Source organism: Camelus ferus, chromosome 4 (genome assembly GCF_009834535.1).
Source record: "Camelus ferus isolate YT-003-E chromosome 4, BCGSAC_Cfer_1.0, whole genome shotgun sequence".
Classification (NCBI taxonomy): domain Eukaryota; kingdom Metazoa; phylum Chordata; class Mammalia; order Artiodactyla; family Camelidae; genus Camelus; species Camelus ferus.
The window spans coordinates 19,302,143-19,327,218 of record NC_045699.1 but is presented as its reverse complement, the minus strand read 5'-3'; the positions used below and the strand labels follow the sequence as shown (position 1 = coordinate 19,327,218).

The following is a 25,076-nucleotide window of genomic DNA, read 5'->3' as shown; positions in this document are numbered from 1 at the left end:
CTTTTTCTAGTTGTTTCAGCTGGTGGGTTAAATTGTTTATTTGAGATTGTTCTTCTTTTTTGAAGAAGGCCCATATCGCTATAAACTTCCCTCTTAGCACTGCCTTTGCTGTGTCCCATAAATTTTGTGTGGTTGTGCTTTCATTTTCATTTGTCTCAAGATATTTTTTAATTTCAGCTTTGATTTCCTCATTGACCCATTGGTTTTTTAATAGCATATTGTTTAACCTCCGTGCTTTCCTTTTTTTCTCCTTTGTTTCTCTGTTGTTAATTTCTAGTTTCATGGCATTGTGGTCAGTAAAGATGCTTGAGATAATTTCTATCTTCTTAAAATTATTGAGGTTTCTTTTGTGCCCAAGTACATGATCAATCCTAGAAAATGTTCCATGTGCACTTGAAAAGAATGTATATCCTATTTTTGGGGGGTGTAATGCTCTGAAAATATCCACCAAATCTAATTTTTCTATTGTATTATTTAATTTCTCTGTTGCTTTATTTATTTTCTGTCTGGAAGATCTGTAGAGTGATGTTAATGTGGTGTTAAAATCTCCAACTATGATTGTATTCCCATCAATATCCCCCTTTATCTCTGTTAGTAATTGTTTTATGTATTTAGGTTCTCGTATATTGGGTGCATACATATTAACGAGTGTAATATCCTCATCTTGTATTACTCCTTTAATCATTATAAAATGTCCTTCTTTATCTTACTTTATGGCCTTTGTTTTAAAGCCTATTTTGTCTGAAAGCAGTACTGCTACACCTGCTTTTTTGGCTTTTCCATTTGCATTGAATATCCTTTTCCATCCTTTCACTCCCAATCTATATGTGTCCTTCTCCCTAAAGTGGGTCTCTTGTATGCAGCATATTGAAGGTTCTTGCTTTATTATCCAGTCTGCCACTCTATGTCTTTTGACTGGAGCATTTAGTCCATTAACGTTTCTAGGTCAGTTTACAGTAATTAATGGTAGATGTGTGTTTATTGCCATTTTGAACTTATCTTTGCAGTTGATTTGGTATTTCCTCTTTGTTCCTTTCTTCTTCCTTTTGTGGTTTGGTAATTTTCCTTTGTATTATCATGGATTTTATTTAGTTTTTGTGACTCCCGTGTAAGTTTTTGGCTTGTGGTTGCTCTTTTTTGTAAGTCTATTAGCCCATTACTATAACTGTTTTTATTAAATTGATAGTAACATGATCTCAAAGCTATCCTACTGAGAACAAAAAATTTAAAAAAGAAAGAAAAACATATTCTATGTTTTCCTGCCTCACTCTCCCACTCTCAGTGATTTAGATGTCTTCTTTTACAATTTTGTGTTTATTTATTTGTAATTTATGAGTTATCACCTTTCCAGTTGTGAGTTTCTCATTTCTGTAGCATCCTGCTGCTTTTCTATTTAGAGTAGACCTGTCAAAATTTCTTTTAACATGAGTTTAGCGTTGCTAAACTCTTGTAGCTTTTTCTTGTCTGTGAAATTCTTTATCTCTCCTTCTATTTTAAAGGATAGCCTTGCTGGATAGAGTATTCTAGGCTGCATCTTTGTTTCATTCAGGACTTTGAATATATCTTGCCACTCCCTTCTGGCCTATAGTGTTTGTGTAGAGAAATCAGCTGAGAGCCTTATGGGGGTTCCCTTGTAACTCACTCTTTGTCTTTCTCTTGTTGCTTTTAGGATCATTTCTTAATCCTTGACTCTCGCCATCTTGATTATGATATTTCTTGGTGTGCGACTATTCGGGTTCTTCCTGTTTGGGACCCTCTGAGCCTCCTGTACTTGGATATCTGATTCATTCTTTAAGTTTGGGAAGTTTTCAGTCATGATTTCTTCCAATACCTTTTCAATCCCCTTTGATCTTTCTTCCCTTTCTGGGACCCCTATTATGCAAAGATTGGCACGCTTTATGTTATCGCATAGGTCTCTTATGCTATTTTCATTTGTTTTTATTTGTTTATCTTGTAGCTGTTCTGATTGGGTGCTTTCTATTGTCCTGTCTTCTAGGTCACTTACTCGTTCCTCTACGTTATCTAGTTGGCTTTGTCCAGCCTTTAGATCATTTCTCATCTCAACCAATGAGTTTACCAATTCTACTTGGTTCTTCTTTATAGCTTATATTTCATTTTTGACATATTTAATATTGCTAAACCCTATTTCTTTTAGTTCCTTCAGTACTTTGATCACTCTTTTGAAATCTTGATCTAGTAGGCTATCGATGTCTGTTTCATTTATCGTTCTTTCAGGGGTTTTCTCTTGTTCTTTTAATTGGAAATGGTTTCTCTGCTTCTTCATTTTGCTCATACCTCTCTGGCACTGTGGTTTATGGAGTATCAGTTATCTATTGTGGTCCTTAAGGAGTTTATCTATCTAATGCCTATGCAGGAATAAAACTTGAAAAAAAGAGAGAGAGAGAAAGAATTTTAAAAGAAGGGAGAAAAAAAGGTTTGAAAACAGTGTATAATGAATAATAGAAGAGCAAGTTGAAGCAGAAAAGCAATCGGGTTGAGACGTCCTTTAAAAACCTTTAAAAAAGGAGAAAAGAGGAAAAAATGTATTTGAAACCTGTGTATAATGAATAACAGGACATGAAAAGCAAGAGAAATAAAAATGAAATGTGGATTTTTAAAAACAATAATAAAAATATTTATAAAAAATTTAAAAGGAATTAAAACTGGGGGTATATATTGTTTAAGAAGTAAAAATTAAAAGGGTAAATAGAAAATAGAACAGGTAAAAACAGTTTAAAAAAAAAAAAAAGGAAGGGGGGGCGGTGTACTCCTGTAGACTGTGTGCTCTTAATGGGAAGTCTTTCTTTGTCCTATTTTGGAAGCTCAGCTTGCTGTTTTCAGAGGCCCTCCATTGGCGCCCTCGTCTTTGCTGCTCCCAGTGCCTGTCAGCAAGCAGATCGCACCCCCTCCCAACACTGGGTCAGGTGCAGCTCTCCTTTGCTGTGGGCAGGCGGGTCACTGCCCCTCCCGATGCCGCAGTCAGATGTTGCAGACTGGCCAGGTAGGAGGGCGGGTCGTGCCCCCACCCAGCACTGCGGTCAAGGCCTGCGTGCCTGTGGGAAAGGCCGGGGGCTGCCCGCCCTCTCCCGGTGCCCATCGCTCCGCTGCTCTGTCGCTGCGCGCTCCTCCTTGGGTTGGCGCTCCGCAGGCAGGCTTGGGGAAGATGGAGGAACAGCCCTGCCCCTGCTCCGGGCCAAAACCCAGCTCCTTGTTTGTCTTGGCGGAGCAAGTTCTCTGAGGGACCAGGACAGAAGGATCTTATCTGCCTCGGGCTGTAGACAAGTCTCTGTCTGGCCTTTGAGGCTGCTAAGCCCTTAGGTGTGGATGCAGGTTTCGCCTCTGCCCCTGCCTGGATGCTCAGCGCCGGAGGATATGGCGGCTGTGCCTGAGCCCCGCCTCTCTTCCCCCGAAAACGTTCCGAGGGTTTTCAGAGATGGGGGTGTGCACCCTTCCCCCCAGGGCACAGCAGCCGTGTTGTTTTATGGAGGGCCCTGTGCACCCACAGCCATGGTGCGCAGCCCCCTGCAGTCCCCCACGACTGCCTCAGTGCAGCCGCCCCCGTCCTCCGCCCGGCTCGGGTAGCCTGGCCCTGCCCGCAGCTGCCGGCCCGCGTCTCGGTCTGGGTGTCGCAGGGACCCTCTGTTCCCGTTTAACTTAGTTCTGTAGGTCAAGGGCTGCTCTGTACAGATCGGAGCCTCGGAGGCCCCTCGTCCGTCCCGCTGGCCTCTCAGTTGGAGAGGGGAGACCCAGCGAACGAGCGCCAGTCCTCCTTTGCCGCTCCCTCCCCTCGGGACCAGTCCCGCGCTGTTTTGCCTTTTCTTTTCTTTTTTCCTTTTGTCCTACCAGATTTTTTGGCATCTCTATCTTTTGAAGAGGACGATGTTTTGTCAGAGTTCCGCAGGTGCTCTGGTTGGCTGAGTGGGTCTGTGGATGTGAGTCTTGGTGCATTTGTGGGAGAGGGTGAGCTACGAGCATCCTTCTACTCTGCCATCTTGGCCTCCTCCCCAGAACATTTTTTTAACTTTTTAAAAAGCGTGGACAAAAGAAAATTGTCATTCATGGCAAAAGGGCAAATATGGTGACTTTTTTCTTTTTTAATGTTTGATTTATCAGACTTACTAGGAAAAAAGAAAGGCAATTCAAATTCTGGCTTTAAAATGTCACTTTTTAAATGAAGGTCTTGCTGGATAACCTTTCTGTCAGTGTAGCATCACCTCAGGAAGCAGTCACTCTTAAATGGGGTGATAACTTCTTGGAGAAAGGGTAGCTAGAAGGAAAGAAGTAAGGGCTGATTAGTGATAGGTCGTTGTACTATTTTAGGTACTAATTAACGAAGTAACACAGAAAATTTTAAAAAGAAAATGGATGTGTATTTCTATAAAAAAACTATATAGATGGTCACATACTCTGCTACAACTGTATACAAATATTTAACAACAGATATCTTTAGATGTACATATGTTTATATACGTAGCTATGTGTGACTGAAAGCAAACTATCAAGAATGTCCTTTCTCTCCTCTTCCTTAAACTGAACTCCACTGAAATGATTCCAGATGCATGTCTAGGTTATTCCTGAAGATCTGCAGCAGATGTAACAGCCTCTTAGTATTTTTTGAATGTTAGTGCTGTCAGTCATCAAAGTTCCAGTGCTAAGGCACAGCCATTACAGCTTCACCATTTATCAACTGTATGACCTTAGCAAGTCTTTTCACCCTTTAAAGCCTCGGTTTCCTTATCTGTAGAATGGGGAGAAAAATAGTGTTTGCCTCATGGAGTTGTTGAGAGGATTGAATGGGGCATATCAAGTTCCTAGACTCAATACTTGGCTAATAATGTTCACCCTGTGGATTTTTGCTTTTGCTGTTATGACTCCGGGAACCAGATTGCAATGTCTGGACATTACATTACCTGGTTACGTGTGTCCCTGCTCCATGAAAGTCTCCACGAGGGATCCTGCACCCCACCTTGGAAGACCCGCCGAGTGACCTTCTGCCAGTCATTCCTCAGACTCGTGATTTGTTAGCTCTGCGATTGGGGCGTGTGGGTGTCAGTAGGAAGATTGTCTTCCACAGATGTAGAAAAGACTGTCTTCCTTGAATGCAGAAAAGATTGTCTTCCATGAATGCAGTTATTAATCATCTTGTTCTCTTTCTTTGTTCCAAATTCCTAAGCTGCTCTTGGTCACTATAGAAATGAACCAGAATCAGAAGGAAACCAGCAAAGTCCAGTTTACAAAATGTTGAATATTAAAACATGGCTCTGAGCCCCTCTTCCAAATACAACCATATCCTATTGATTAAAATATAACGTGTGAAGTTCTCGGGGCCATTTTTGGGTCACCCTTCTCCCCTTCTGCATTAAATTACCCTGTTTCAGCATTGGCAGCTAGATAGCTTGGTGGCTTTTTTTTTTTTTAAGCTTTTCAGCAGTACTGGTGGCAGCCTGTCCTCTTTGGGGGAGTTGCCCTCCTGAAGAGGCACAAAGCTAGGAGTGTTTCTGCAGATGGAGAGACGCCTGACAAGATGGGCAATCCAGGCTTTAAACTCCCGACATGCAGGGAGGCCCCCATCTACCCACCCAATCGCAGAGACCTCCCACCAGCCACCTTTACTGCCCTTGCCCACCCCTCACATGCCCACTCTGGTCTGATGGTGTGATCTGTGCACAGGTGTCCAGGAGGCTGTGGTGAGCTGCCTGAACAAACAGACGCGGGAGCCCACTGATGAGGACCTGTGCGTGACCAGCCGGCGGCCCCCCCAGCTCCTGAAGTCCTGCAGTCTGGATCCCTGCCCAGCAAGGTAAGAGGCACGCTGCCTGCCCCGCTGCCAAGGAGCGTGATCAGAATGGGGTGCGTCTGTCCGTGGGCAAGACCAGAGTGCTTATTGTTATCCAGTGTTTTGAAAACCAATTAGCATCAGTTCAAACTTTTAGTCAAATCCACTTAAATTTAATTGAAACCAGGGCTTTGGAATTCCAGCTCAGTGGTCATGCTCAGGGTCCAGAAAGCTCCATGCACTGAAGCAAGCCCCGTGGCATGGCCGGCATGTGCACAGACCACACTGCTGCTTTCTCCTAAAGGGAACGTGGACTGACCACAGACTTGATGGTCTCTGCCACCTTTTAGCCTGTGTCCCACGCCTTCGCACCCTAGTAATGGATGGGCTTGTGGCCTGCAGGAACTGAAGCATCTGGGCGGTATAATTGATCCACTGTGAAATCTGTATGCACGCAGCACATAGATTCATTGTAGCACGCTGTGGGCTGTGTGTGTGTCACTCACTGCACATAAATCAGTTACAGCATTTCATTGTTCAACCCTGCCTGGGTCTCTTTATTACCAAGCCTTGAGTCTTAATCTATCCAATGGATTGGATGCTTTGGTCCCACAATTTTCTGGTGTCTTGAGAGCCTTGCCTTCAGGTACTTGTTTGGAGTGAGTATGATTCTGCCATCTCATCTGTGATTTTGGATTCAAAGAGGGACATTTAAAGAACCAAAGCCAGACTTTCAAGTCTGCTGATGGGAGGAAGAATGTTCCTGGATCATATCCTGGGTATGATGGGGGTGGCTGTCTCTGAATGGTATTTCTTGCGTTTCTGTAAAATATCACACAAGACACAATGTGTTGCCTATGGGAATTGACGATAGTTTTCTGGTGAAGCTAATGCTGTTTGTCTTACTTCTCCGCCAACTAGATGTCTTTCTGTGGGACTTAGAGGATACAGATTACAGGCCTCCTGGGATCAGATCAGAGCACAGTCCTGCAGTGACTCTGTCCTGCTCGTCACCAAAGTCGTTCTGTATATTGATCTGAAGGGTGGGCCTGGCTTCTCTCTTCAAATGCAGGCCTGAAGAGGGCCACTAGTGCCCTGCTCTCCAAGGCAACTGGAAAATCAGCCAGCCAGTAAAATAGAGTCAAGGGCCATCCAAGAAAAGCCTAGATCCAGTGCACAGAATTCTGAGAAACCTCCTTTTCTGTCCCTGCTTACATCTCTCTTCTGCCCTCACCATTCTCCAGTGAGCCTAAGACCTTACTACATGGGCAAGGGGTCCAAACCCCCTGTATTTGACTGCAGGAAGAAGCAGAAGGGATTGAGCTGGGGCAGCCTGCCAGGACCCTGGCTAGCAGGTCAGGGAGCCTGGCTTCTCATCCTCACTCTGCCACCCACTGGCTGTGTGGCATTGGGCAAGATGTCTGCCCCTTCTGTTTCCACATCTGCAAAGTGAACTAGCTGTAGTAGACAGTCTGCCATCACCATGTCCTGTGCAAATAATCCCATAGCTCTTCCTGACTCTGCAGGCAGAAACATAGACTGCTGCTGCTGCTCCTTCGTGCTGATAATTGATGTCATTTCTGCTCTGCTTATTTACCAGCACTTTAAAAACAAGCATGGGGGTCTTTGGAACCACGTTCCAGTGTTGTAATGATATCCAAGGGCTGTGATGAGCTGACGCAGTGCTGAGGAGTCAGTACCTGAGGCAAACAAAATCCTCCGGGATTTGCAGCCACTCAGCCCCTCCCTTCCTGGACAACAGAAGGAATAGGACACAGGATGTCCATCCCATCCTCCAGGTCCTGACTCTGGTTAAATTAGATAAGCTTAATTTACTCTATGACCTTTTCCTTAACTCCAAAACAAGGACTCTTGTTGGGCTTAACATTGCATTTGCTCCATATAAACACAGTGCTTTAATTTCCACCAGCCAGCTGTCAGACTGACAGGCAGAACCTCTTCCTGGGCACAGCTGGGGATTTCTTGGGCCAACTATACACAGTTGAGCGTTTGTAGAATGAAGCTGATTGAAACAACAAAGGGGGCCAAAGTGGCCTGATGTGACTCGCTCTGCTCTCTTCATCTCTCATCCATCCAAGAGCCAATGCAGATTTTTATCTTAACAGTGAGAAAGATACAGAGGTGCGTCTCCTGTGAAATATTCAGTCTGACATGAGGTCTGGGGGGGATCTCTCCTTCTGAATGTCGATGTCAGATGTGTATGAAAGAGAAAATGTGTTTAGTAGGAGCATGATAGTGTGTTGTTTTCCCAAGCACTTTCTAGTCAGTTAGGACTCATTTAAATCTTTAATTCCCAGTTTTTACTGTGCGTGGATCAGTGTTCCCTGCACATTTTGGTGTGTCCCCTGATGAGCCCCGAGTTTGCATACACTGTCTTTTGGGCTCTTGACTCTTGCTGCTGTCTGTGTCTTCAAAAAAGCCATAGCATTTTCTGTGAGATACACAGAAATGATGCTCTGAGTCCTAGTCACCAGGCTGTGTCTCTTAGAGGCGGCACTGGTTAAGATAAGGAGCTTTTCCAGGAAGCTGTTAGTCTTACGGAAGACCAGTTAGGGACCTGCTCTTCCTCTTGCGTGCAGTCAGATTGTCAGCTCGCACAGAGACTACCAAAGGCCGTGGAAGGCGTGTCCTCTCTAGGCGCCTTCTCCTGGTGGCCTGTGTGACTGTCAGAGCCAGTGTCAGAGCGCCTGTCCAGCCTTCACCAGGTTTTGGCAGATGGTCTCAGACCTAGCTGTTCACAGCAGGAAGGGTGTGTCCTCAAGCAGGAGCTATCCTGATTGTTCCAATTTGTGTGTGTCCATGTGCACACCAACTGTGTGCCTTTTTTTTAGGACCCTTAAAAAAAAGAGTCATCCATTGAAGAAGGCTAGTTTTTCACATCCTTGCTGTCAGCTTTGTCTTCTCCTCCTCTCTAACCACCTAGCGCCTAGCATAATACCCAGCACATAGTAGGTGCTTATTAAGTGTTTACTGAATAAATGAATATAAAGGACTGGAGCCAGTTTTTTAGGAGTCATGTTTAGACCCTAACGATAGCTGGGGAGACCCCAGTATGCTCTCTCCTCTCCATTCCCCTTATCCCATCCCACCCACCCACCAGGTGGTACTGAAAATGCGGTTACTCGAGTCTCTTCTTTACATTTAAGGCTTTAAATTACCGATTTAAAACAGAAATAGCCTCAGGATAAATAACCCTTTATGTTAGCAGCCACGTATGACCAGGTGTTCCCAAAGTAAGAACATGAGGACAAACTTTATCAGAGGGGAGCGCAGACACGATGGAGGTTGAGGGGGTTGTCAGCATTACCCAGGGAGGACTTGGATCGTGTGGAGAGACGGGAGGTCATACATCCAGGACAGGTGTTAATCCCTTAACAACCTTGCTTGAAATTGGCCAGAAGAGATGAGGACCATTTTTGCTTGGGAGCTGACAATGGTGAGAATTTGGCACCAAAGTTGATAACAAAGAAGGTCTCATGACAATTAAGGAAAATTATTTGAGGTGCCATTGCCACCCTCTGAGTAATCTGTGTCTAGAAGCCCTGTCACACTGCCCACCTTCACTGGTGGGTGAGACCCGCTTAAGGGAGAAGTACCCAAAACAGAGCTAAAATCAGTCATTAGGAAAGAGGTCAGCCCCCTATTCCTAATTAAAAAGCTGAGTGTTGTCATTATACAAGTACTACATGAATATTCTTATTTTTAACGCTCAAGCACAATAGAAATAAGAAAGAAAGGCATACTCTCCCCTGTCACCACCATGCTCTCCAGCCCCAGTTCCTTCTCCCCAGAGATAACGGTGGTTAATGGCATCATACATACCTTTCCTGACCTTTCTCTATGAATGTATATACATATATGAACATATACAAACATATCAGGGTTTCTTTCCTTTGTAAATGGAATCGTACTGTATATAATGTTTGGCAACCTGATCTTTCCCTTAATAATAAGCACTAAAGGTCTTTTCTATTCCTAAGACTAACAAAATAAAAACCTGCAGGTAGCTTAAGACCTGTGTTAAAATCCTGCTCTGTCATGTTTTGCTGTGTGCCCTTCGAGAGGTCATACACCTTTTGTGGTCCTCAGATTCTTCATCTCTAAAATAGGTTTCTAGTGGGCACTCAGAAAAATTAATTCTCCACTCCTTTCCCTTTCATTTTGGGTGAGAAATACTTTGGGTTTGTATTCAGAACTTAAATTTGATTTGACTTTCTCTCTGATTTGACAAAATCTTAATAATTAAGCTTCACAATCCTCTCCCTGGTTTATAAGAGCTGTGACATGAGCAGCCCTAGGAAAGCTAGAAAGCACTACCTTAAAAGAAAAAAAAAAGAGTCTGACTGTTATTAATTATAAGCATTTGATAGCTTGGCCAGTGTGTGTTGAAAAGATTTGGTAAACGTATGTGGAGGAGGGGAGAGAAGTAAGCAATGAAAGCCAGATGGCTGAAAATGAAGGAAATTCCAGGCAATTTCTGCAGCTTTGTTCTAACATACTTTTTAAACTAAACTTTTATTTCTCTGCAACAGAGAACAGCTGAGTGGTGCAGAATAGATAAACAGTCAAAGGGGGTGGGGGGAATGCCCTTAATTCCAGGAACAGGACTTGGTTTCTGCCCCCTGCCCCAACCTCATTCCCTTTTCTCAGACCTGGGGTGGTTCGTAGGACCAGTAAGAAATATAAAAGAAGTTTGAGAATCCTTATTTGAGACGAGAATGTTAAGGAAAACTTAACAGTCTTAAAGGTCACTGAGTCTCTCTTTGAAAGCAAACTTCAGAATGCCTATTTTATTGTACACTAACCAAATCCATGCAGACTAGCAGCGAAGGATTTCCAATTTCTAATTTTCTTTTATATTAGCCTAAAATGGCTACAGCAGAAGGTGTTGCCTTTTTGCACAATCATGTTTTAATTTACTTGGTGGAGTTTTCAAAGCCTTACAGGCACCATCCCCTTGGACAACTTGTTTTAAGGGTTACTGTTCAACATGCTCTCAAAATAATGGTTTATTTTCTGCTGTGTTCCCAAAGTTTCCATATGCTGCCTTTTGGCTCTGTCCTGACTAACTTTTCAGTGCTTAAAGTGAAAGCACACCAAAGCTCACTGGCGTCCACAGAAATTGAGTCCAGATTTAGAGGCCATATTCAGGCGCCTTTGGAGAGCTCATGCTATTACTATTGTCATCCTCCTCCTTGGTAAATCCAGGTGCGTAATCATACTGTCTCTCTCTTTTCTTCCACTGATGGACAAGTTACAACAGAAGAACTTGCCAAGACCTGTTTCTTACAATAGGGCCTGATTGGCCCAGTGGTGGCTTCTGCTATTTCTCTGCCCAGGAATGTGTTGGCCCAGTGATCAGAATTGTCCTCAGCAGTGTTTTGATTTCAAGAAGGGTTAACGTCACATGTTTGCTTGCCTCGGGGCCTCAATCTTCATTTCTCTTAACGAGAGCCCTTTCCATGGTTACACATCACCTCTTTTATCAACCTCAGACCTCTGTGAAATGAGCTTTGATGATACTAAAAGTTGCTTGGCAAGCACAGCTTTAGTTGTTGCATGAATCTGGGGTAAAAATCAAGGGGTTGGGTCAACCTTCTCATCTTATCATCTGAAAGCACAGATGACTCATTGCAAAAAGATAGAAACATCGGCTTGAGGAAAATCCATTCTGTTAAGTCCTGAGAGGGAAGCTTCCCTGGTTTTTTACTATCTGTGTAGTTGGACAGCCCTTTGGACCACTTAATTCTGCCTGGACCCTGGCAAAGTCCTTATATAGACCACTGACTGAAGTTAACCTTGTGCCCAAAGTATATGAAAGTGTTTCACATCTTAATTCAGTAAAAAATAAAAATGCACTGGGTATCTTCACGAACAGTGATCTGCTTGTATCTGGTCCTCAGGGACGACTAAGAAAATAAACCCCATTCTAACAGCGTTATCAGTTAACAAAGGAGGAAGATTTCAAAACTGTCACTGCTTTGACTGAAACAAGCACAGGATTTGGTGGGAGTGTGAGGCTGAGGGAAGGGCTTCCTGGAGGAGGCGATGCCTATGCTGAATCATAAAGCATAAGGAAGGGTTATCTAGGTGACGAAGAGCGAGAAGAGATGTTACAGGCAGAAGGAAAAAGCATGAACATGGAGGAAAGGACAAGAGTTTGGAGCTAGTGTTAGAGGGTGGACAGGTGCCAGCTCTGTGTTAAGTTGTTTGGTATTTATGTCCTATAGGGCAACGGGGAGCCGTGAAGAGGAGTAAAACGGGGGAGTACAACAGATAGATTTGCTTAGAGAGAAATGACTCTGGCTGCACTTCCAGCAGAGGTGCAGTGGTAACAGTGGCTAGCTTTTGTTGTCTTACAGGCACCTGCACTTTTTCTCGTGTAGTGTCACAAAGAAATAGCGTACTTGGTGTAACCTACATCCTTATATCTTCATTAAAAGTAATTAAAAGACCTCCGGCCTAGGTATGTTAGCATCAACGCACTGTGATGTGGACTTGGTTAGTCCACCTGGCAGGAGGATTGAGTCCAGGTAAGGGTATCACAGGGGTGGGAATGAGAGGTGCAGCTGGATGATCCCCGAGGCCCTTCCAGGTCTGACATTCTAGTTCCCTGAAGGGAATGATAATTATCCGCAAAACTGAAGTTTTTCAAGAGAGAAAATAAAGGAGACTTCTGTTAGGAAAATACCTTGAGTCAAATAGAAGTCCCAAAGACAAAGCACCTCTTTCAGTCACAAAACAGGAACTGGCTTTAACTATCAATTAAGGAGCCGGGAGAAATCAGAGAACAAGACTTACATTTCTGTAAGAAAAATCTAGGTGAGAGCGTTCAGGACACAAGGATGGTGCAACACTGAAATGATGAGTATTTGTAGAGTACCTTAATGGTGTTTGTCCATGTGTAAAAGGACACAAAATGCCCTTCATCCCTCGATTTAGAATTTTATAGTGCTCTTTAAGAAAACTGGAATTTCTCTTTATTCAGCCTCCATTGAGCAGATATTTACTTGACCACCTTTGTTTATTGACTGCCTACTGTGTGCTGGGCATTGTGCTTGGGATACAGGAATGAACAAACCCACTTTGTTCCCTGTAGCAGGTAGAGCCAGAGTTTGGGGAATGGTCCTGGAGAAGCCATTACATTTTTTTTTTTTAATCTTGGAGACTTTAAATGCTACCCCTCTAAAGATAGTTATTAAACTAAACAACCTCCTGGGTTCGTCACTGCTCCGACAGCTGACATATCTGTACCAGTCATCAGTCCCACAGCTTGTAAGCACCATGGGTATGGAAATAACGCTGCCAAACAGCTTTCTGCTGTGGAGGTGGTGATGAAACAGTGGAGTTTTACAGTTCACAAACCATCAGCTTACAAAGCAATCAGCAGAAGTAGAGTCGAGACTCCCAAAGTAAATCTTGTCTACTTTTCTTCTTTGCCTTTCCCTATAATCCAGTGTTTCTGAAGTCCTGAAGTAACAATTTAAAGGCAATCCATGATTTAGCCAAAGCTTTGAAATGAGAATTATTGCTGCCTAAGTGTACCCGATGCCTTCTTTGGAAATTTTGAAAGAAGGCCTCACGCAATTTGAGATGAAGAGCTTTTCCGTGACCTTAGTGTTAGGAATCAGCTCTGTTACTAAGTTTCTTAAACTTAGAAAACAACGAAGTGGGAAGAAGCCTGGAGAAAGAGATAGAGATGTTTAGGCAACATAAAAATGAGGGAGTGAAAAAGAGAATGCTCTGATTTGTGCCCAGTAAGCTGGGGGATACCATTCAGAAACAGTGCACCGTTCTAGAAATATCATTCCTGACGTGGTGCCAGCCCAAGGTCAGGAAGTTCTTAGCATACCTGCCACAGCTACAGAAAGCTCTGTCAGAAAGCAGAGCCCAGCCAACTACCTCTTTCCTGTGGTGACTCAGTGTCCTTTTTTATTCTTGTCTTTACCATTTTTTTTCCTTCATTGTTCTGCCGAGTTATCTCTACCGGGACTGCTAGCAATTCTGTTTGGTGTTTGTGTTAGTGACACAAAGAAGCCTCGAATGATTGTCATTGGATTAACCCAGCTCCCTCCCAGACCCTGCAGACGCTCATGGCTTTCTCATGGGGCTCTGGGTTTACCTGTGGAGTGACCATCACAGAGCCCTAGGCAGACACAAACACAGGCTGTTGGCTCTGGGCTAGAACCGCTGAAGGTGGTGCATTCTCCGTAACTTCTGCTGTCAACTCTGGTTCCTGAGTGGGTACATACAACTGCTTTTCTGGCTGACAGGAGGTAGCTCCTCATGTCACTCAAAGAGCCAAAAAAGACCCTCGACCCAGATTGCATAGACTTGATACTTATTCTACTCTTAGCAATGGTGTTAAGTACCGAAGCCATGGTGTGCCTTGATGGGGACATTCTAGGAGAGGTGTAGCTCATTATCATCTTAGCATGATTTTTTTTTTTAATCAGACACCACATTTTTCCTAAGAGGAGTCTAAGCCACACTTGGGAATGGGGCGACTTCAAGACAAGAACCAAAGGAGACTTGGCAACACCAAAGCTAATTATTCCCCACCAGGAATAGTGAGGCTGCCTGGAATTAGGGAGAAATTGTGGGTTTTAAGGTCAGATGGATGTTGACTTCCTTATTTGCTTTGTGGCCTTAAGTCAGTCAGTTTAACCTCTCTAAGATTCAGTTGTCTTTAACTGTGAAACAGATATAATTGGCTGGATCAGGGGCTGGAGGGGGTGTTGTAAAGATGATTACATTCATAAAATATTTAACTAGTTCCTACCCCATACAGCAGATGCTCAAAAAAATAAGGGTCTGCCTTCTTTCTTAGTTCCCTATTCAGGAAAACATGATACAAAAAGACCTTCATGTTTATTTTAGAGTCATTGCAGTTTAGTCCTAAATTTTCTTGATCAGCTAGTGTGGAAGCAAAGTAAAGAGGAGGTGTGGCTAGAACCTAGCCTCAAGCCCGCTTTCAGCGCAGCTCTTGCCCGATCTCTTGGGCAGTTCTAGAACAGGAAGCAAAGCAGCTGGTTCTCAAGGATTCCACCATGCCCACAAAAGGCAGCAGGTGTTGGGATATTCTGTTTTATTTTAACACCTAATCCAATAAGGTGTGTTTTTTAAGAACAGCCATGAGGTGATGAAGTGGGAGCAGGGGCGACAGAGTCCAAATACTCCTAAAAAGTTAATATCCTGTGTGACATGACTGAAGGAAGTCAGGCCAGTGGGCAAGTGAGGTGTGAGTCCTGGAAAGGAGCAGCTATGTCCTGATGGTCTGAAAAGCCTGGGACAAGTCAGGGGGAAATCAGAAAGCTTGTATTAATGATGTCATTCCTAGCCAGTTGTCTCTTCAAATACTTGTGGGAGAGAGAAGAGAAGGGAAGGGAAAAAGGAAGGACGTGGAAAAGAGAAGAAAGGAAAGAAGTAAAATCCATCCCAGGGTACAGAGAAGTTCAGGGCATCTTGGCCTCACATCCTTGCTAATCTTCATGGGCCATCTTTGAGCAAGGTGGGTTGTCCCTAAGAGTTTCCCTTTATTGGGAGCTTACAAGATGCCAGGCACTGGGCTCATGACTTTGCATACATTATTTTGTTTAATCTTCCCCATAGTTTTATGAAGATTTACTATTCCTATCCTCACTTTATAGCTGAGGAAACTGAGCCTTTAGAGGGATCATGTAACTAATTAGAGGCAGGTTCAAATTTGGAACAAAATATGTTTAACTCTAAAGTTGATACAAAAGAGCTCGTGGTTCAGTCTTTGCCTCTGTTAATGATGTTTATACATCTTCCATTTTTCCTTCCTCCCCACCCTCCATTTCTCCATCCTTCCCTCCATCCCTCCTTCCCTCCTTCCATCCATCCACGCCTATATCCGTCCATCCCTGACTTATTCTAGGCACCAAGCTCTAGGCCTAGGAATTACCACATTGCAAAGATCCAGTCCTCCTAGCCCCACAGTAGCTTATAACCTAGAGAAGATCCCAGACAAATTAACAGGCTCTTCTTTCTTTGTTTTCAGAAGATAACCTTCATCTCATAGTCTCAGTTGCCAAAGGTAGAACTAGGCTCTTGGTGAAAGCTAACAGTTAAGGGATAGTGAAATATTCATTAGAGTACACACTTCTCAGGGCAAAGCCAAATGTATTGGGAATGAACTATGCTAAGAGAGAAATCAAATAGACCTAAAGTGAATGCCTTAGAACTCAGCACTGAGTCATTAGGCAAAATACTCAGTTCCTAAGAATACATTTTTATAAAGAAATACTAAGTCATCCAGAAAGATGCAGCCTGGACTTATGAATCTGGAAGACATTGGTGACTGCCTTGGAGATTTGCATCTTTGCTCTGCCACTACTAACAACCACTTAGTTGATGGCCTGTTCATGCTGTAAATTGCCAGCACCATTACTCACACACACACAACACACACACACACACACACTCTCTCTCTCTCTCTCTCTCTCTCTCTCTCTCTCTCTTTCTCTCTCTCTACCACACACACACACACACACACACACACACACACACTCTCTCTCTCTCTCTCTCTCTCTCTCTCTCTTTCTCTCTCTCTACCCCCCCCCCCCCCCACACACACATGCTTTATGTATTATTTCTCTTCCCTCCATGTCCCCCATGCGACCCTGGGTCCCTGCCTCCTTTTCTGTGCCATTCTCTTCTCTGACTCTTTCATCGTACCTCTGTCTTCTCTCCCCCAGAGACTTAATCCTAATCACCTTGCCCACTGACTCAAATTTCCAGATGACTTTTCTCTACCACTTATACCAGGAACCCAATTCTTTCATCTCCTTTTAACCTCACTCCCATTCATTCAGTTCAACTCAAGTAAGAATTAGGAAAACAAAACTACCTAAGTTAATTCTTACTAAGGTGCAAGTGACTGATTCCCAGTCCTTCATTCCAGCCTTAAGAGCATGGGTTTAGGAGTCCAAATCTAGGATGAAATCCAGTTCAGACAGTTTACTCTCTCCTTGGCCTTAGGCAGATGGTTTAGCTTCTTCTGCTGGTTAAGGGAAAATCTAGCTCTGTTCAGCAAACGTTTAGGGAATTCTTGCTGTGTTGTAGGCCCTGAAGAAACAAACAAGTCTAGGACATAGACCCTTGGGCCAGGCATTAACAGCTAGTTGGGAGGCCAGTACACAAACAGATCATGACAATGCACTGTCATAATGGCCGTAGCAGAGATATGAATGGCTGTCTTCTGGGAATCCTGAGATGGGTCCCCTAATCTAGGTCAGGGAAGGTGGCCCAGAGGAGATGACCACTGAGCTGGGTGAGTCTCTTGCTCTTATATATGTCAAAATCTTTCTTCCTAAAATTCTAATCAAACATATTATTGACACACTACTTAGATACTCCCTCTAAAGTCCCAATCCAAGTATTTCAAAAGCCCTTGGGGCAGCTTTGTGTCCTGCTTTCTGTCTCCTTTCAATCTTCCAGATGAGCCTACAGTACCTAATTCCCCTGTAGTGTAAGACTATCTCTGTTTGCTCTCAGTTAATTACCATGGAGCTGACACATTTATGGCCCATAAACATGTAATGCAATAACAATTATACCAACTGTTTAAAGTACGTCAGATTATTTACTGCCAGATTTGCTGGATCTCTGTCCCTGTGGGAGACACAGAAACTTGAAGCTTGATCATTTGTCTGTAACTCCATGCCCTCTCCAAGGTACAATGCTGCTCTCAGGCAGTTCGATGGCTCAAGAGAGGGACCTAGAACACACGAGGCAGTGTATTCGTGTTGCATCTTCAGGCAATGGTAGAAAACTCTGAAAAACAGAAGGACCACTAATATCCTGCCATTTCCTTCAGCTGTAAAGTCAGGGTCAGGAGCTCTTGGATTATACAATTTTGTAAAGTTCTCTGCACACTTGGTATTACATAAATACCAGATACTGAGTTATCACTCTACCTTCATCTCATCTTTTAAGCCACCTCTTCATCTCTTGCCCCATGAGATGTTCCAGAGGGTTGGTTTTTAGGACACAGCTATCTAATCAGTCCTGATTGAATACTTGCTTATTGTCCAGATGTCATTGGAAGGTTTGCTTAACACACAGAAACAGCAATGTTACAAAGAAATCTCAGTTTGGGAACTGATGCTCTCACCGTTTTGAGGTTTAAAGGGAAAACATAAAGGAAATGCATCCTCTGGCCTTGGTAAAACCCCACATACCAAATGTGGGTTTCTCCTTTATTCAGATTAAAAGTATATGTGGGAGAACTTTGTAGATCGTTACTGAATACATCCAGGATGCTCTTTGAGAAACTGAATTAAAGCTCTCAATCGTAGAAAATGAAGCCTACACATAACTGATGCCTTTACTGGGGGAATTTCCTGAAATTAAAAAAATCTCTGAGGGTGGTCTGTCACCCACCCCACCCCTACCTACCACACTGTTCCTGCCTCAGCCCCTTCCCCAGACTGACACGCAGGCAAAATTAAAGATTGCAGTGCCTGTATCTTGTCCATTATTTGGAGTCATCAAGTTATGGAAAAACACAGAAGGAAATTGTTACAAGCAGGATATTTACTGATGTAGAATCCACCAGGACTAGACAGACACCTTTTATCAATGCTGTTTTTGTGAGGAAAATGAGGCCAGAATTATGAAGTGGGGGAGAGGCTTATAGTGGGGCTAGATCTTCCTCACAAGATGCACCCCACTGTCAAGCTTAATTTTATGGCTTTTTTTTTTTTTTTTTTGGCACTAATGGTAGGCTGTCAGCTAGGGGGAGATAGTAAGATGCCAGTTTGGGGGCCAGGAAAGCTTCCATTTTTCTTTTCTTTATCCTAAGTTACCTGCTAGGCTCTTCCTTCTGGCCCATCCCAGGCACACCTAGAATCGCCTCCTGTGAAAACAGGCACTGTCATGTGCTTCATCTAATGGAGGTTGATGGTCTTACCCACGGTAGAGGGAAGTGAAACCACATGTGGGCTGGATTGACCCTCCCTTGATCTAGAAAAGAAAAGTGCTGTTTTCCAGCTCACCCCTGCCTACTTAACTTCCCCAGGAGGGTAGTCCTGCAGAACAAGGTTTGCAAGAGGTAGACCGCATTTCACCACACATGGTTGTGCTGCAGCTGAAGATTTAGGTCTAGAAAGTGGGCCCAGGGATTGGATTCCTTTCTCTTGACACACAGGGCGGTAGTATGTTGAAATCTTATATGCTTCGTCAGGACATCTTGCTGCATCTTTTCATCCTTAGATGTATACAGTTCCCTTCCCGTTACCTCTCTGAGCATGGGGAGGCTCTAAATGCAAGCCTGTCCTGATGTTTATGCCATTCCCATAACTGTTTAATTGTTTGCTATTTACTGTATTTGGAAGCCTCAAACTCTCCTCTGTGGACAGACCAGTGTCTGAAATGGATGGGTTTTCTGAACAGCAGATGTACCCATTTGTTCACAGAGAACTCTCTCCACCTGAAAAGCCAGTTAAAAAGTTGAAGCGTGGGTGGATTTCCACTCGAAATTCCCACCCAGGGCCATGGCAGGTGATGCTGATGGATTCAGAGACTTGACCATGAGTCCACAGTCCTCAAATATCATTGGGAATCCATGTTTGTTGTAGGAAACAATTTTGCCAACCAGTTACCAGAAACTTGTTTCTTTCATTTCCGATGACTGAGGCATCATGGTCACATGAGGACCTTGGTGGAATTGAATTCTCATCAGTTCCCAGTTAGCTATGTCACAAGGCTTCATTCATTACACTCAAAAAAGCCAGAGAGTGACAAGGAGTTTGGCTAACAGATTTGTCTAGAATCTAAACATTTGACAAGTGAGTCTCTCTCAGTGACTGGGGTTGTAGAATCCCAGAAGGTAACTTTTCCCTCATTTTATCTGTGAAAGAAGAGAGGTCAAAGATATGATGTGACTGGCAGAGCTCAAACTACATGCCTGAACAGTAATGTTTCTCAACTTAAAGCTCAGTGCTTATCGTAAATAAGTAGGCTCCAGAAACTTGTCCAGGGAGACAGAATGTAGGATCTAGAGCCAGATTTCCTAAGTTCAAATCTTGATTCTGCCACTTATCGACTCTGTGTCCTTGAGCAAGTCACTTAACTCTTCTCTGTCCTTGGTTCCTTAACTCTAAGATAAGGATGAAATAATACCTACCTCATAGGGATTCTGTGCAGGTTGATGAGTTAATATATGTAAGGCACTGATGAGAGTGCCTGGTTATTGGAGAACAGGCGCTGCCTGAGAGTTTCAGGTGATGGAGATGCACTAAGAGCTGGAATCAGGTGACAGAGTAGGGGACCCAGATGGTCAGAAGTGGACATAATACACTCTTAACTAGGTTAAAAAAGGGTTTTCTCACCAAACTATTGAAGTTTTTGTTCTTTCTCTGTGCCTCAGGAACACTATAGAAATGTACTGAGTATTTTATGTACAGCTGAGAAGACAGCAGTTACCTCAGGCCAGAAGTCTTTTCTCCTGTCTGAAGATAGCATGTCGATCCATTAGAAAAGCATTCTTTACTCTTTGAGTCTGAGGAGTAGAGGATAAGGGGTCAAGTGGGACATGGAAGGGGAAGAAAGAAAACAGCTGCATTCGTAGAGTATGGGGATTTTTCTAGTAGTTTAGTATCAGTGAGTGATAGTCCCTAATTAGGAATTCAGTTGACCTTCATGTGACATGGGGTAGAAACCCTCCCCACAGTTTTTTGGAAGTCATATGGATCCAAGCGTTCTTACTCAGAATTCAGCTATCAGGTTGCCCCACTGCTTCTGTTTTTTTAACTGGGAAAAATAGTGTGCTCTGAGGATCAGAGGGCAGCAAGAAAGTTCTCTGTGGCCTGGGGCATGTTGAGCTGCATGAAACCAAACTGCTGCTTATAGTAAGTGGGTGGAATAAAGCAAGTACAACTGGGTAGCAAAACAGTTCCTCTGATTTCAGTATAGTAATAGCGGTCATTCCAAGAAACCACAAATAGGCACACACACACACACACACACACAGAAGAATCCTGAAAGACCCTTTCTTCCCATTTGCCTCTCTTGTGTAAGAGAAATAATATAGTAACAGTGACAGCAGTAGTAATCACAGCAGCTACCATGTGGTATTTCCTCCCAGCACCTGTGTAATCTAGAATCTAGCAAGTAAGATCACAGTTAAAACACTGGAGACCACTTAGAATTGAATCCTAGATCCCTACTGACTAGCTGTGTGACCTGGGTCCCTTACTTCAGTTAACCCGTACACAAAAGGGCATAATTGTAGTACCTCTAATTTAGGCTGCTGTGAGGATTAACGAGTCAGTACATGGGACATCCTTACATCAGTACCTCGTGAGTAACCAGCATCCAGTAACTATTGGAAGTTATTATTGCAGTTATTGTCCCATTTAACAGATAAGGAAGTTAACATTCAAGATGGGTTGCTTGGCCAAAGTTATAAAACACAAGTGGAAGTAGGTTCTGTCTCTGGTTTGTTGGAATCCAAAGTTCTGGATCAGTCTGCTTCTTTGATGTCATGCTCCTGTGTCTCCTGCTTTATGAACATAACTCAGGGATTTAGGGCAATTCGTCAGTGCTATTCAGATCCAGGCATGTTTTAAAATAGTGTTCCAGGGATAAAAGGGCCGGGAATAAATGAGCATCATGGATAATCAAAAACAAATGAGGGATTTAATAAGCCAATATAAATCCTAATATGAGGGTTTAAATTTATTTAGACGTTAGCCTGATGATAATCCCTTAACTCACCCTGAGATAACAAACCATCAAAGAGTAAAACATACATTCTACTTGAAGAGATCTTTGAACCTAACTTGAAAAATAATTTTAGGTCACTTTTGTGTGGTCAAATATGAAAACATTTGTGAATGGCCTCACTCTTTCTCCTCAAGTAAACAGCCTTCAGGGCTAGAGAGTGCAGGGACCACTGCTCTTCGCATCCTGTGGGTAGAAATGTACGTGCAAATAGAAATATTCCTGGTCTGCAAAGAGCGGGCGCTGCCTGCAGCAGTGCGCATGCGTGTGTGTGCGGTCCTGGGTCCCGGCGCTGATGGATTTCTTCTCACCGTGCGTCAGTAGCTAGCTGCTGCTTTGTCGGGCTCCTCACATATCAAACTATGAGACAGAGAGATCTCCCCAGGGGAAATGGCTTTATCTTTTGTTTTCCTCTGCCAAACCAAGTTTGAAGTGAAATTTGTGGTCTGATTAAACATGGTGTAGGATCTGTTTGAAGCACTGTGTCACCCTGTGCCGTGAGCCTGTTGGAATTCTCACCAAAGCCTAGCACCCCTTGGGATGGACGGAAAGGAAGGTGCTGGGCATTCAGCCCTCAGCTGATGAGGTGTGTGCTACTCAGCAGTATCCTGGGGGCAGTGCATTTGAACTTAAAGTCACCTTTGTCATTAGGGCTTTGGCTGCCCAGAGTGCCTGTTTCCCAGGCTCCCTTCCCCGCCCATAACTACATCGAGGAAAACAGAGAGAAGTGAGAACCAGAATTTTCCAAGAACTTACTAGGCTTTCAACTCAGTGTTCTTTCCAACCCGGAGCATAGAAATAAATAAATTAGAATTCCCCCAAAGCGTCATGCTTTCTTACACCTCCCCACTCCGGGAATACTTTCTCTTTACTTCTGCCTTTGCCTCGCCACCTGTAACTCACCCTTCAGGACTCAGCCCAGGCATCACTGACTGCAGCAAGTTTTCCATGACTATCACTTCCCTTTTGACTGTCAGGCTGTATTTTTGTGTTTTCCTATACCTTGTGTTTATCCATCTCATAGACTGAACTGTAAGTCCCGTGAAAATAGAGTCTCTGTCTCCTTTACCACTCTGTTCCTGTACTTAGAGCCTGGCCCCATAAAGTCCTCAATAAGCACTCACTGAATAAATAAATAAATGACTAACACTTACTAGAGTGTCTTACAGTTGTCTCTGAAAGCCCTTAAGATCAACAGTTTTTTTTAAATCTCTGCATCCCCATCATTCAGCATAATACTTGGTACATAGTAAGTTTTCATTCAGTGAATGCATGGCCATAGGCACACGTGCGTATATGAGTGGCCAAATACATGGGTGGAAGAAAAGTTAAGTCTACAAGACTGCAAAAGCAATTACGATGAAAGGAAAGAGGAGGCAGAATGTTGCAGGAGAGAATAGAATCAGATCTGTGGATCCCGACACAAAGGTCTGGCCTTCCCAAGCATTTCACCCGGAGAAAAAACCCATGAATATAGATGTCCAGAAAGACTTCCATTTACAACATAAATACATGGATTAAAGAGAACAAACGGGGTGGGGAGTGTGTTAGTTTGCAAAGGCTACTGTAACAGAGTACCATAAACTGGGTATCTTAGAATAGCAGAAATGTATTCTCTTACGGTTCTGGAGGCTAAGTCTTAAATCATGTTAGTAGAGCCATGCTCTCTGAAATCTGTAGGGGAAGGATCCTTCTTGTCTCTTCCTAGCTTCAGCTGGTTTTTCAACAATCTTTGATGTTCATTGGCTTGAAGATGCATCTGTCTAATCCTGCATCTTTACATGGTCATTTTCTATGTCTTTGTATCCACTTTCCTCTTTTTATAAAGGCACCAGTCATACTGGATTAGGAACCACCCCGATGACCTCATTTGAACTTGATTATCTCTGTAAAGACCCTATTTCCAAATAAGGTCGCAGTCTGAGGTACTGGAAGTTAAGATTTCAGCATATTTTTTGTGGAGGACATTATTAACCCATAACAGGGAGAAACTCTTAGGTTTGTAGGGTCTTAGTGAGAAATGTCACCTGCAAATCAACAAATAGATGGAGACCTTTATGGCCTGATTTCATGGATGCCAAACAATGCTCTTGGAACTCCCAAATCTTAAAACCTTATATTCTAGTTGGTATGATTACTAGAGAAAAACATGTAAGCAAATAGAATTATGTCAGATACGATGCTCTAGACTTGGCTTAGAACAACTACATGGTCAGTGCTTTAGAATATAAACAAGGGCCAAATAACAGTAAATCCAGTAGGATTGCAAAGGGGGTGTGGTTGATACGGGCTGAGTTGGTGAGGAAAACCATCCCTGAAGAAGGGCTTGAATCAGATCTGAACATGGGAACATGGAGAGCATTCCAGGAAGGAAAAATTGGAAGCAAATTCACAGATGTGAACAAGGAAACATGGTTCTTTGGGAAGCCAACAAGTAGTTAAGCGGGGCAGAAGCTCACTCTGTTTGAGGAATGTAATTCTGGAAAGGAAGGGAGTTCATTTAGTGGAAGACCTTCAGTTAGCACTCTGAGGATGCTAATCCATTAAGATAAAGTAGAGAAAACTAGAATAAAACCCAAAAGATGGTGTTAGAGAAAAGGAAAAGTGCCAGATGACACCTGTGTTTGTGATCAGAGTAATTCCTTCTAGGATCATGACCACAAGGAGGACTACCCTGCAACTATTTTTAAGAGGAATTGTCTACCTAGAATTCTAAGCAAGCCAACTAAAATCTCAAACTCGTAAAGGCGAAAGTGATTTGGCAGATCATCTACCCTACTAACCTATTTCTCAGGAATCCTCTCTGAATCACAACAGCCAGCAGAAATTTTATCTCATTTGAATGTCCTGTCACCCAGAAGATGGGGTGAGCAGGGACCTGAAAACAGAATTTAGAAGTTTTAATTAAATCAAGCTGCCTGTGGATAAACCAGCACATGGGTGTTTCTTGGACAATGGGGGGATGCCATAGAGAAATGTTGGGCTCTGGGAGGGAAGGCTGGGGATGCTCTGTACAGTTGGGCCATTTGGGGACCATTGTGCTCTTTGACATGCTCCGTGAAGGAAGCAGGTTTAAAGCACATGGCGTGCTAGTAATGAGAGAGTAAATGTGTATTTTGCTGCCAGTGCTGGTTTTTTTTTTTCAAGAGCTATCTATTTTTTTTTAATAGCAAAAAAAAAAAAAATCATTTGCAATGTTCGTAACCTTGATTATTTTTTTAAGAAATGATTTAGAAGGTGAGGCCAGCCAGCATGGCTAAAGTCGTCACTTTGACCACGCTGTTCTCCAGTGGAAATAAGTGCTTTATCATATCAGGTGGTTGGTAATCTTGATTATAAGTATTTTTATGCAGCCAAAACCTCATGCCAAGCAGGCTGGCTTCCAAGAGAATCATGGTTCTATCTCCTGTTTCCTGAGCCATGTAAGCTCCTCTTTTACAGAGAGCCCTGATTTTCACTGACGCTATTTACCATGTATGCTTTTGGTTAATTTTTGGCCTTCAAACATGTTTGTACTCTCCATTGTTTA

General features: G+C 43.3%; 1 protein-coding gene across 3 annotated transcripts in view; it reads left to right on the top strand.

Annotated features, from left to right (window-relative positions):
- Positions 1-25,076, top strand: part of ADAMTSL1 (ADAMTS like 1) — an 825,910-nt gene that overhangs the window by 647,031 nt on the left and 153,803 nt on the right. For all 3 annotated transcript variants that reach the window (XM_032477631.1, XM_032477630.1, XM_014555590.2), the window contains one exon: positions 5,671-5,800. In XM_032477631.1, coding sequence (XP_032333522.1) covers positions 5,671-5,800 — 130 coding nt within the window. The remainder of the gene's footprint in view (positions 1-5,670; positions 5,801-25,076) is intronic.